The 12978-nt window shown below is 37.9% G+C and overlaps 3 protein-coding genes and 1 long non-coding RNA gene across 11 annotated transcripts in view; 2 read left to right on the top strand and 2 right to left on the bottom strand.

Annotated features, from left to right (window-relative positions):
- terb2 (telomere repeat binding bouquet formation protein 2) overlaps positions 1-5133 on the top strand; it is a 37622-nt gene extending 32489 nt beyond the window's left edge. Inside the window, exons 2-8 of one of the 2 annotated variants that reach the window (XM_051898754.1) lie at positions 2362-2576; positions 2740-2821; positions 3087-3226; positions 4107-4153; positions 4240-4328; positions 4584-4672; positions 4769-5133. In XM_051898754.1, coding sequence (XP_051754714.1) covers positions 2513-2576; positions 2740-2821; positions 3087-3226; positions 4107-4153; positions 4240-4328; positions 4584-4672; positions 4769-4896 — 639 coding nt within the window. In that variant the 5' untranslated portion in view covers positions 2362-2512 and the 3' untranslated portion in view covers positions 4897-5133. Of the gene's footprint in view, positions 1-129; positions 2577-2739; positions 2822-3086; positions 3227-4106; positions 4154-4239; positions 4329-4583; positions 4673-4768 lie in introns of those variants that run through there. The other variant, XM_051898755.1, reaches the window with a different exon arrangement.
- On the bottom strand, positions 4916-6513 carry LOC127515282 (uncharacterized). The gene is made up of 4 exons (XR_007930805.1): positions 6186-6513; positions 5609-6029; positions 5177-5316; positions 4916-5060 (listed from the first exon to the last, which is right to left on the bottom strand). It is a non-coding gene; the product is annotated as an uncharacterized LOC127515282 (long non-coding RNA).
- Positions 6514-6680: 167 nt separating this feature from the next.
- sord (sorbitol dehydrogenase) lies at positions 6681-9111 on the top strand. Its single transcript, XM_051898753.1, has 9 exons — positions 6681-6871; positions 6954-6987; positions 7075-7239; positions 7310-7469; positions 7557-7675; positions 7923-7988; positions 8077-8255; positions 8407-8528; positions 8623-9111. The coding sequence occupies exons 1-9, from the start codon at positions 6818-6820 to the stop codon at positions 8786-8788; spliced, it is 1065 nt and encodes a 354-aa protein (XP_051754713.1). The 5' UTR covers positions 6681-6817; the 3' UTR covers positions 8789-9111.
- A 1474-nt stretch (positions 9112-10585) lies between these two features.
- apba2b (amyloid beta (A4) precursor protein-binding, family A, member 2b) overlaps positions 10586-12978 on the bottom strand; it is an 86671-nt gene continuing 84278 nt past the window's right edge. For all 7 annotated transcript variants that reach the window (XM_051899103.1, XM_051899102.1, XM_051899106.1 and 4 more), the window contains 4 exons: positions 12749-12961; positions 12384-12503; positions 12160-12300; positions 10586-12079 (listed from right to left, as the gene is read on the bottom strand). In XM_051899103.1, coding sequence (XP_051755063.1) covers positions 12008-12079; positions 12160-12300; positions 12384-12503; positions 12749-12961 — 546 coding nt within the window. In that variant the 3' untranslated portion in view covers positions 10586-12007. The remainder of the gene's footprint in view (positions 12080-12159; positions 12301-12383; positions 12504-12748; positions 12962-12978) is intronic.

Here is a 12978-nt window from a genome sequence, read left to right as displayed (position 1 = left end):
GCTGGTCATATAATTAGAATATCGTGAAAAAGTTCATTTTTTTTATTGTAAATTATTTTAAAAAATGAAACTTTCATATATTCTAGATTCCCTACATGTAAAGTAAAACATTTCAAAAGTTTTTTTTTTTAATTTGTTGATTAGAGCGTACAGCTAATGAAAGTCCAAAATCCAGTATCTCAAAATATTAGAATATTTACATTTGAGTTTCATTAAATGACCATCCCTACAGTATAAATTCCGGGTATCTCTTGTTCTTTGAAACCACACTAATGGGGAAGACTGCTGACTTGGCAATGGTCCAGGAGACAATCATTGACACCCTCCACAAAAAGAGTAAGTCACAGAAGGTCATTACTGAATGGGGTGGCTGTTTACAGAGTGATGTATCAAAGCATATTAAATGCAAAGTTGACTGGAAGGAAGAAATTGGGTAGGCAAAGGTGCACAAGCAACAGGGATGACCGCAAGCTTGAGAATACTGTCAAGTAAAGCCGATTCAAACACTTGGGAGAGCTTCACAATGAGTAGAATGAAGCCGGAGTCAGCGCATCAAGAGTCACCACACTCAGACATCTTCAGGAAAAGGACTACCAAGCCACTTCTGAACCAGAAACAACATCAGAAGCATCTTACCTGGGCTAAGGAGAAAAAGAACTGGACAGTGAACAGTGGTCGAAAATCCTCTTTTCAGATAAAAGTAAATTTTGCATTTCATGTTGAAATCATGGTCCCAGAGTCTGAAGGAAGACTGGAGAGGCACAGAATCCAAGCTGCTTGAAGTCTAGTGTGAAGTTTCTGAAGTCAGTAATGATTTGGGGGGGCGTGACGTCTGCTGGTGTTGGTCCATTGTGTTTTATCAAGTGCAAAGTCAATGCAGCCATCTTCCAGGAGATTTTGGAGCACTTTATGCTTCCATCTGCTGACAAGCTTTATGGAGATGCTGATTTCCTTTTCCAGCAGGACTTTAGCATCTGCCCACAGTGCAAAAACCACTTCCAAGTGGTTTGCTGAGCATGATATTACTGTGCTTTATTGGCCAGCCAATATGCCTGACCTGAATCTATGGGATATTTTCAAGAGAAAGATGAGAAACAGTCGATCCAACAATATACAGATGATCTGAAGGCTCAATAGTGCCTCAGCAGTGCCACAGGCTGATCACTTCCATGCCACACTTCACTGATGCAGTAATTTGTGCTAGGAGCAAGTCATTTGCTGTAATATGTCCTGCCGATCAAGTATTGAGTGCACAAAAGAACATACTTTAAAGAACTTGAACTTTTCTGTTTTGCAAATCCATTTTTTGATTGATCTTAGGAAATATTCTAATATTTTGAAATACTGGATTTTGGACTTTCATGAGCTGTACGCTCTAATCATCAAAATTTAAAAAAAAAAAAACTTTTGAAATGTTTTACTTTACATGTGGGGAATCTAGAATATATGAAAGTTTCATTTTTAAAAATAATTTATAATAAAAAAAATGAACTTTTTGATGATATTCTAATTATATGACCAGCACCTGTATTTCTCTCATAGTAAATTACATCCAATAAAGAAATTAATAACCTTGGAGAGTTCTCCTGCAAGCTTCTATCAAGACAAAATGACGATATTTTATTGGACTTTTGTGGGGGGAAAAAACGTAAAGCTTAAAAAACTGTGAGGAATCATTTTTTGCAACAACAACAACAACAGTAGTAGTAGTAGAAGACCTAGCAGTAGTAGTGATAATAATAATAATAATAATATGTAATTGTTGCAATATGCTATTAATGGTAGCCTACTAGTACTTCAATATTTCGTGAATTAATAGAAAAGTCATTCTTTAATGATGAGAAGCTTGACTTATTCGCGCGAATCAGTTCCGTTTCAAATAACCAATTAAAAAACGTTTCGATGGTTTTTACGTCACAACTACGTCATCGCGTGGTCCCTTGTATGTAAATGATTCTTAATATTTCCTTTAGATATCCTGTGACTTTACATACGAATGTTTTTTTATTCTAATGTTCTCCTGAAGGTGTTTGTATATTTGAATAAAAAATAGTTTCTTGAATAAAAAAAAAATACCCCTTAGACCGTTTATAATTTTATTATTGTTGTTAAATTCTGTTTTGAGTTGTAACTGTGTGTATTTGCTCTTATATATGTTCAATAAATAAATAAATAAATACCGCTCAGACCGGTTTTTGTGAACGGGTTTCACAGATTCAGTGAAAAGATCCGACTCAAAAGAACGACTGGTTCACAAATCGGACATTGCTCGTTAAGGCCTGAGGTGGTGTGTGAGCTGCTAAATAACGGTTGTCCGTTATTGCTTATGAACGTTTTAATTTTCTCGTTTTAATTTTCCAGAACTTTTCTACTTCACTATCCACGTTTGGTTCAGGAATACTTTAATTTGAACGTCGTCACACAGTAGAGGTCTGAAGAAGGATTATTGCATCAATCGAGGCCTTCCACCTGTTTCTGTGCGAACTGAAGTGATAAACACCACCGCATAAGCATGTTTAAAGGCAAAACCGCATGGTTCTCCAGCAGTGTTGGACAGGGGGTAACCAGCTTCTGGGGTGAGATGAGTATTTGGTTATGCTACTAAAATTACTCAAAGTAATTAAAGAATCTATTAATGAATATTTTGGAATATGTCATCTGATCTTATCTGAGGTTTTAACTTTAAAGGTTATAAATATTCCTTTAAGTATGAGGACATTACCTGTTATATTGTTTTAGTTTCTGAAGGGGGAGCTCTTTCTTCCTGGAAAACAGCAAATTACCTCTTCAGTGATGATGCCTCTTCTGAAGACACTAAAAGGTGTATTTAGTTTGTTGTGCAATTCTTGTTTTAGGGTAACTTGGCCATTTTTTTTTTTTTTTTTTTAAAGAAGCTTAAAAAGTAACAGAGTATGCATGGATAGTGTATTTTTAATGTAATACAAAGAAAATTGTTTATCACTCGCATCTGTGGCAAGCCTATATGATGTAATTTAATTCAAATCTACTGTACCCCAAACCCCTGAAGTTCCTGAAAAACAAGCTTTACCTGATTCATTTTTTCTTCTTCTTCTTCTTTTTTTTAGGATATATCACAGTGAGGACTATGTAAATAACAGGGCAACAGTTTTCCACAGCAATTTCCTGTCAGCATGTAAACCTCGCCAGAGTGTAAAATCTGTGCCTATTGGCCACTATGTGCTTCCCCCAGACTCCATCCAGAATGGTGAGATGTTCTAGCTAGGTGTAAACCATAAGGTGTAAGCGATAAGGTACGAGAGGCTGTGCTGTATCGTGAATAAGTCACGGCTGAAGGGCTTTGTTAGGCACGACGCGAAGCATCGAGGCTAGTGCTGTTCATGATACAGCACTAGCCTTGAGTACCTTATTGCTTTTATAAAACGGTTACCACACAATACAAATATTAAAGCCAAAAATAAGTATCAATGCAACTTTCATGAAGTAAACTTTCACTAAAAGCCTTCCTTCCACCGGAAAAAATAGTCCCTGACCGTGAACAGCAACAGAAGATACATTATTACGCCATTAGATGGCGGCAAAGACTGTCTTTATGAGTGTGTCAGTCAGTAGCGAAGACTTTTACATTGAAAAGACTGAATTGTTGTGAACATGGAACGAGACACAACTGACAAATGCTTTGACTAGCACTGTCAGTCACGGGAAAACCCCTTAACTGTTAAAAGGACAAGATAATACATCAAACATTTAAACAGAGTTTTTATTATGAACATAGCACTGATAAAATGCTAAATCTGAATGCAGGTAATAAACTCGCTCACTCGATCTCTTTCTCACAATACTCTTCTACATAATACAGTAAGCTTCAATGAACAATATCAATTGAGAACATACAGTTTACGTTGCTAAGAGTGGTTGCTAAGGGTGTTGTGTAGTGATACACAGAAACGATGGGTGAAGCGGTCATAGCCGTGTTTTATCATGAATAAAACACAGCTATTGACCAGTCAGAATCAAAGACATGAACTAACCGTTTTATAAACATTATTGTTAGTGACAAGTTCTAATGTAAATAATTGTTACATTTAATACTTCATGCCTGGTTACAGTTCCAATTTTTTTCTTAGAAATGAGAGTGGTAATTGGAAGGTTTATTTGGGAAAAGGATGAACAGGTAGGAGAACATGCTGTTGTTAAACCCATGTCTGGCTATTCCACATTGTCATTTGCTAGCTTCTCAGTTGTTATTTATTATTAAAGGTGATGTGTGAAGAACAATTAAAAACTGAAATGTCTGAAGACAGTCTGTCTGATGAGACTGAAGATCAACCAGTGAGAGAGAAGAACAGGTATGCATTAACTAAATATTAAATTAATTTTTTTTTTTTAAATATGTCTGAATTGTATATAGATTTTGTAAGAAAGCATAAATTAATTGTAGTGAATTTTATCTTGAAATCCATACAGTAGTTCATTCATATTGTTCCTTTTCACTTACATAGACACAACTGAGGTCCAAATATTACTTTCACTACCACAGCCCTTTATCTTTATAAAAACATGGTTTAACCTCATGTTATCTTCATGTTCGTGTTATATATTAGCCAGGATGATTACCAGGCTGTTGCATCACCGAACAAAGTGTGTTCATGCTGTGAGATGCGGCAATATCCTGTTAACAACATGATCTCAGGTACTTAATTAACAGATAAAACTGACACCCTACTTTCACCCATAATGCACATATTCTCACATTTCGAAACTGTTTATTGTTATGTCTCTTTTGCAGGATATGCTCATATCGATCAAATGAAGAGGTATTCAGGAGAACTTTATGATTTTCTTCCCTCCCTCCATGGCCATAATGTTTCAAGATCTAATAATGTGACACCTCCTTATTGTCACAAAGAAATGTAATACTGTATATTGTGCCTCGTATAAATCCACTTCTCGTTGTTTCATATGTTTCACTGACAAAAGTATTTAATGCAACTGGGTGTTCATTTTCAGTTTCTGCATATCTCATATGAATCTGCTTCTTCAGTAAATCACACTTTTCCCAGCAATATGAAATCCAATCCCTGTATGTGAACAGAGGTGATTTGATATGGGTTACAGAGAATAGCAATAGTAATATTAAAAGTACATACTTGAAACAAACTGTGTCTGTGTTTATTTTCTGTTGATGGTTAATTACCTTCCAGTGAGGTGGTCTATCCATTAAAGGATTTTCTCTGAGGTCAAGTTTTATAAGTCTGCTGAAAGCAGGGATTAAGTAATCCTCCAGTGATCTGATGCTGTTAAATTTAACAGACAGGATCTGCAGATTTGCCATGTCTGGAAACACATATAAAATTACACATGAGCACTAAAGGGAACAAACAGGAATTTACATCTAATAACCATTAGCAATAATAAAGAGAGTGAAAGATCAACTATTAGTCCTCTAAATGTAGGCCTATATCTAATAAGAGCAAAGCAACAGATCAAAGGTGCAGCGGCTTCTTGTATTGAATTGTATCCGTATTGCCATGTGTTTTTTACTGTGTAAGAATACATTAAAGAGCCACTTGTGGAGAAAAAAGTAGATGTCATAAGTAGTCATTTCATTAAGTGGGAAGTTTCTAACCTGTTAGTGCAGTAGGGATGTGTGTGAAACAGTTCTTGTCCAGATTCATGAAGACCAGAGACTGTAAGTGATTAACCTCTTCCGGGAGGTCTTGAAGTTTATTATCAGCTAAGTTTAACCACTGCAAACTGCTGAGGGCTCCAAATTTTGAAGGTAGGTGTGTAATCTTATTATTATGGAGCCCAAGTTTCTGTAACTTGCTGAGATTACCAATAGATAATGGTATGGAGATGAGACCACATCCAACAGCCCAGAGCTCCCTCAGTTCTCTCAGGTCACCTATTGCTTCTGGGAGCACAGATAATGGGTTGTGGTTTACACCCAGGTAAGTCAGGTGTTTCAGTGATCCAATGTTGCTAGGAAGAACGGTCAGCTGGTTTCCATCCAGTATCAGTTCTTCAAGCTTTTCCAGGTGCAGAATCTAACAGGGGGATGCAAACACGTGATTTCTGCTTACATTAAATGATAACTTATACAATAACGCATTATTATATGATATGTGCTACGAATTAATTCACTTTGTGAGTAGCTAGCTAGTCTGAAAAACACCGTACATAGGTTTGGAGATATGGCTTACCTCGTCAGGTGGTAAAATGAGCTGATTGTTGTTCAGAAACAGTTTTTTCAAGGTAACGAGTCTCGAAATGCCAGGTGGCAAAACAACTAGACCCCGGTGACTCATGTTCAGACTCTCCTGTTGTTTATTGAGACATTCCAGAACCATATCATCTCCGTTCATTTTATTTCATTTAACAAAAACACATACAGGCGCTGTTGAATAGAGAGTTTAGGCGCATCACCATAGTAACAGACAACTTCCGGCATTTCTGGAACTGGGGCTGAATAAGACTAAATAAATGGTGAGGTTCAAGATGCCCACAGAGTTCATAAGCGCAAGTGGGGAAGAATATCTGTCCATATTTTATAGTTATTTTGTATTTATTTACTTTTTAAGAACAATATTAAAATGCAGAAACTAGTCTTTCCTCTACATGTTTTCGTGCAGACTGCGCAGCGCGCAGTTTTGATGTTCTTGAATGACCTGCTGAGAAAACAGGAAGATGTGGGATGGCCGTAAACAAGGGGCGTCAGCGCGTGTGTGAGTGAGAGCGCGCTTGATCAGTACATGAGCCAAATAAGTATATGAACTTTGAGTACACGATTTGTCTGGAGTTTATCAGTTGTTCTATACGTGTATAAGAGAATAAAATGGATAAAGACAACCTCTCCGTGGTCCTGCACTCTAAAGGAGATCTCAGACTGGTAGGACATTTCATGCATTTTGGTGCAGACCTCTGATTGCATTTGCAATTGGTAATTGCAGACTTTTCTGTATCTTTAACAGGAACAGCGTCCGATCCCGGAGCCAGGACCAAATGGTATAGATGTGTGACTAAGCAATATTTCCAAATGCTTTGCAATGATGATTAACATTTTAGTATTCATATTTATCCACTTTTCTACAGATGTTCTACTTCAGATGCACTCTGTGGGCATTTGTGGATCAGACGTGCACTATTGGCAGAACGGCCGCATAGGGGACTATGTGTTGAAACAGCCCATGATACTGGGACATGAAGCCTCTGGTCGTGTGGTGAAAGTGGGATCTGCTGTGACACACCTCAAACCAGGTTAGTTCTGGATTTGTTATAATTTAACAGTTATACTTGGATTAATTGTGTCTTTCATTTTTGTACCCAGGAGACAGAGTTGCCGTTGAGCCTGGAGTTCCTCGTGAAGTAGACGAGTTCTTTAAATCTGGACACTACAACCTTTCTCCCAGCATATTCTTCTGTGCCACTCCTCCAGATGATGGAAACCTGTGCAGATACTACAAACACAGTGCTAACTTCTGCTACAAGTCAGATCACTATTACTGGACAAATTATAAGTCCATAGTTCTTTCATTCTGTGCGTAATAATCATATGTATGGCTGTGTGCGTGCAGACTTCCCGATAATGTGACTTATGAGGAGGGAGCCCTGATTGAGCCTCTGTCAGTGGGCATTCATGCCTGCAGGAGGGCAGGAGTCACTCTCGGAAGCTCAGTGTTTGTCTGCGGTGCAGGTCAGCCATCTCTAATGATTGCACATATTTATGCAACTGTTACATATTAACTAGCCAATCAGTGTATTGACCTCTGACATCTTGGCCTCTGCCAATTTTTCTAATGTGTCAGCACTGTAAAATATATATCTAATATCACTGCAACATTTTTAGAAATGTCATCTTTATAACATGACTTTTGAAATATGTGACTGGTTATAGCAAACAAAGACTGTATATAAATATATGTTTGTTTTCTTCAACAAAGGACCAATCGGACTAGTTTCTTTGTTGGCGGCCAAAGCCATGGGTGCTTCACAAGTAATAATAAGTGGTAATGTATATGATCAGTATGTATAAAAAGTAATTATATATGTATAAATTGCACATAGAAAAAATATATTTTGAATCTGTATTTGTAGACTTGTCCTCTGATCGGCTTGCCAAGGCTAAAGAGATCGGAGCAGACTTCCTGCTTCATGTGAAGAAAGAGGATGAACCACAGGACATAGCCAAAAAAGTGGAGGGAATGCTGGGTTGCATGCCTCAAATCAGCATTGAATGCACTGGAGTGCAGAGCAGCATTCAAACAGCCATCTATGCAAGTTTGATGACAAAAATAAAGTCATACTGCTTTCACATTATTGGAAAACTCCATTTTGCCGTCATAATTGTTTGAGTGTTTAGACATGCTAAAATCATTGATCATACTTGGACCTACTTTTTGTGCTGATTATATTGTTTTTGTCTAGGCTACTCGTTCAGGAGGAGTGGTTGTGTTGGTTGGGCTTGGTACTGAGATGACCACCGTACCTCTTCTGAATGCAGCAGTCAGAGAAGTTGACATCAGAGGTGTATTCCGCTATTGTAATACGTAAGTGGGACCACAAGGGCTAGAGATTTACTTATGACTGTTTCTTTTTCTCTTTTTTGCACTTTTACTTATGATACCTCATTGTTTTTTCCAGCTGGCCGATGGCCATTGCTATGTTGGCATCTAAGAAGATAAACGTCAAGCCCCTGGTCACCCACCGTTTCCCGCTGGAGCAGGCTGTACAGGCCTTTGAGACCACCCGTCAGGGTCTGGGGGTTAAAGTCATGTTAAAATGTGACAAGAATGACCAGAACCCATGAGATCAACTACCAGGCCCACATCTGATTATTGCCTTGCTACAGTCACTTGAATACATTTGTTTAATCCAGCTGATTTTGAGAGTAACCTCACTATCTTTTCTCAGGTACAGCAGTCATAGGAATTTAGTGATTCTCTTTACAGTGGATGTAATAATTAAATTATAAATATTTTTTGTAATTTATGAATCATGAAAAGTGTTAAAATTTAATTTTATGTAACATTGTCAGAGTGCAGTTTTTAATGGCATGCTAGAATAATAGCAGGTCATTTTTACAACTTATTTACCTTGATCTTGTTAACAAAAAAATGAATCTTTACCAAACTTCAGTTGTCTGTGTAGTTATTTTAAGTACAGTTCTCATAGCCACGACAGCACAGCGCACAGTTTTAATCAACTTGAATGACCTACTGAGAAAACAAGACGATTTTGGATGGCCATTAGTGACGTTAGTGTGTGTGTGAGTGAAAGCACGCATAAGCCATTAAAGAGCCAAATAATTCGAGAGACTCCTTATTCCAGCTCCTCCTCTCTGGATGTAATTTCAGCATAATGGGTGGAGCTAGAAGGTCCAAACACAACCTAACCCTACCCATAACTCCATCCCTCCACCCATAAGATCCGCAGAGGTGGAGCTGGACTAGGTCAAACTCAACCCATGACGTCCAGAGAGAGGGAGCTGGATGTCATTTGGCTCTGCGTCACTTGAATAATTCTGTAAACTAACAGAACTTAACAGTTCTGTACATGTATATGTGAATAAAGTGGATAAAGACAACCTCTCTTTGCTTGTGCACTCTAAAGGAGATCTCAGATTGGTATGAAATTTCATGAATTTTAGTTTTGAAGATTTTGAGCTGATAAAAAGATGAAAAAAAAAAAAAGTTTGATTATATGTATCTATGATACTATTTACACTTTTACCCATAATCCCTCATGGTTTCTCCAGTTGGCCGGTGGCCATTTCTATGTTGGCTTAAAAGGTGAATGTCAAGCCCCTGGTCACCTAGCGTTTCCTGCTGGAGCAGGCTGTGCAGGCCTTTGAAATCTCACGCCAGGGGCTTGGAGTTAAAGTCATGTTAAAATGTGACAAGAATGACCAGAACCCATGAAATCCAGCACAGGAATACAGCGATTCTGTTTGCAATGGATGCAGTTCTTTACTGAATAGTTTAAGCAAAATATATATATATTTTTTAAATGTATTATAGTTGGTCCTATTTACAGTTTACTTCTGGTAATTTTGTTTTTAAAAAGGTAAGCTTTACAAATGATACCTAATAATTGAAGTAACTTTGAACTTTTTTTAAACAGTATATTATTTTAATTATGCTCGTGTTTTTTTGCATTCTTCAGTGTTCATGAAAGTGTTGTAGTGTGTTTTTATAACGTCTAGGGGGCGCAGTGATCTGCAAAATTGGAGAACGGTTAAACACACACACACGTTAATGAATATCCTGTCTCACAATCTTGCTATAAAGCTTGGTAATGTCCCTCTAATCTCCCCTAAGATCAGATAAAAGATTATTTCCTTGACTATGTCAAAGCCTGGAAATTTGAGCTGGCTGAACTGATTTCCAAACTGTGAGAATCAAATCTGTGCTCTTTAGGTCCATAATATGAGGCCATAGAGCTATTTTTAAAGTTTTGGAAGCTGGCCATTGTTAGAGGTGGTTGGCATGGATTTTGCCTCAAGCTTCCAGGTTGTATGACCCACTCAGGCTTCATTACTTTAAGCAATTCTTTATTTCCCAAATAAACCAAGCAAAATAGCCAGAGAATCAAAGGTAAAACAACATGAAGGGCTTATGTTACACTTTATTGTTATTTTGCCATAGTGTCATTTTAAGATGCATGCAGACAGGTATTCATGTTCATGTATTATTAGTTGTTTCATGTCTCTTTTTTTATTACAATTCATTTTCAAAAGCTTTCTTACGCAGCGGTAAGGCTTTTGGTCACAGTGTCTTCTTATTTTCCCAAGGCCAAAGCCTCACAAAGATAAAATGGGACTAACAGTGATTCCTACATGGACACAGTACTAAACAAGGTTAAACGTTTATGTACAGACATTCTAATACTGCTTAAGGAAGTGGACACACTATTAACAACACTATTACATTCACCACTGACTCAAATGAGTTGCAGCTGGGCATACACAAAAAAGCACACTTAAAAAATAAACTCTTACATTTCTTACAATGTTTTTGTGTTTGAAAAAAAAAAATCATTTACAGCATGGCAAGAGAGTGTTTGATTATTACAGCATGGGAGAAGTCCAGAAATTGTTTACATACTGTATGCTATTTTACAAAAGATTTGTTCACTTGTATGTAAAAAAACAAAAACAAAACAACTCTCAAAATTTGCTCAGTCTTTAATGCCCACTAGATGACATTTATCCATTGATGAAGGCTGGCGATGTGGAACGATTCTCTTCTGTTGATAAAGTCCCTGCTGATACTAGTCCGTCTTACAAAGTTCACTGTACGATGAGTATGGATTACACCTGTACTTCTTGAGCTTTTTATTTGATTTTATATATATATATATATATATATATACTGTATAAATGTATCATGACATAATTATTTGGTGCAGTAAGTTCAGTTATTTTTATGTAGGGGACATGTACTGGTTAAGTGCGCATTTTAATGAATTTAAGATTCAATGACACCTGAAATGGATCAAGTGTATAACGTCCAATATCTCATGTTTATAATAGAAAATGTCTTATTAACAGAAACAAACATTCTGGAATGGTCACTAGGCTTGATGTTTTGGGCTTCTACTGTTTGGACTTCTCAATCTGGCTTTTCCATTCCTTTCTGATATTGATATAACGATTACATATTTACAAAACAAACTTGCATCTCTCCAACAATGTCCACACACACATACATAATTGTAAATAAATTAAACAAGAATAGCATCAAAATAAAATGTACAAAGCCTCCCCCCCCTTACATTATGAAGAAAGGACTTGAGATGCATCGACTCCATCTTCATCTGAATATGCACACACCCCGTGAGCAGACATAACAAATCAACAGAATCTACACTGTGCAGAAATGACGCACCATATCTCTTAAGTAACGTTAGCAGACAGTAAGAGTGTTTGGAGTTATTTTTGGTGAACATAAAAAGAGAAAGGTGATTGCTGCATTCAAAAATGTCCCAGTGCCCAGGGTTGTGTATCTCAGCTGAAGTCCACCTCAGATCATATATACATAGGAGTTTCCTGACCAGTTAAGAGTCTAAACATGGCGGCTGGCATTGTCTTCATGTGGATCTGTTTCAAGACAAAGAAAGAGTTCTTTTTACTACAAAAAACTGCAAACTTTTGAACAGTAGTGTATGTATAATTCTCACCTCGCCGACAGAATTGGAGAGAGCTTGGACGATCTTCTCGTGTGCCGTGGCAACAACACTTTGGCCGTTTATCTCAATAATACGATGACCAACCCGCACGCCTCCTCTCTCTGCGATCCCTCCTCGCATTAGACTACAGATCTGAGGAGCACAAAACAAAAGTTGGACTTAATAGTATCAATAATATTATAAGACTTCCTGTTCCTCTATCCCTCCATACTCACAATGCCATTCTGCACACTGAAACCCAGCTGATACTTGAGGTCTGGTCTCTTAATGAGAACTGTGGTTACAGGAGGGCAGCTTACGATGTTCAACTTCACCTGCACCTGATTTTTCAGGCCCTGATGGAAATAAACACAACATGTTACTCAATACAATCACACCTGCACTGTATTATTACACTGGGAATATAACAACAGAAAAGCAAGACTGAACTGCCTTTTCAACCACTTTATTGATTGTCCTGTGGTCTTTTCTTAAACCACAGCCCCTTAAAAACCAGCTACTCAGAATAACACAGATGGATTCATGGCCAAGCCAAGATTCAGCCCACTGCACACTGTGACAGCCCAACCCGTGTGCACACCTTGATGATTCCCTGACAGGTGGCGAGAGGCAGCCCCACCAGGCTGGTGTTGTTGATTGACATGATCTGGTCACCGATGCTGAGCTTCCCAGAACGGGCGGCAGGGCCTCCATTCATCATGTTGGCCAGGATGACGGTGGGCAGAATAGAGCCCCAGCCAGACTCCACAATAACTATGCCCAGAATCTCCCCCTTCTGCTTCTCCAGCTGCAACTGTGGCAAGAGAAAGA

This window comes from Ctenopharyngodon idella, chromosome 7 (assembly GCF_019924925.1).
Source record: "Ctenopharyngodon idella isolate HZGC_01 chromosome 7, HZGC01, whole genome shotgun sequence".
NCBI lineage: Eukaryota > Metazoa > Chordata > Actinopteri > Cypriniformes > Xenocyprididae > Ctenopharyngodon > Ctenopharyngodon idella.
Note: the sequence above shows the minus strand (reverse complement) of the source record. Positions and strands in the feature narration are given on the sequence as shown.

What these genes read in the sequence shown, in the direction of transcription:
- sord (XM_051898753.1), top strand. Translation starts at nt 6,818, where the DNA reads ATGGATAAAGACAACCTCTCCGTGGTCCTGCACTCTAAAGGAGATCTC. An exon ending in CTAAAGGAGATCTCAGACTG is followed by an intron (nt 6,872 to 6,953) that starts GTAGGACATTTC and finishes TATCTTTAACAG; the next exon opens with GAACAGCGTCCGATCCCGGA. An exon ending in TTCACAAGTAATAATAAGTG is followed by an intron (nt 7,989 to 8,076) that starts GTAATGTATATG and finishes CTGTATTTGTAG; the next exon opens with ACTTGTCCTCTGATCGGCTT.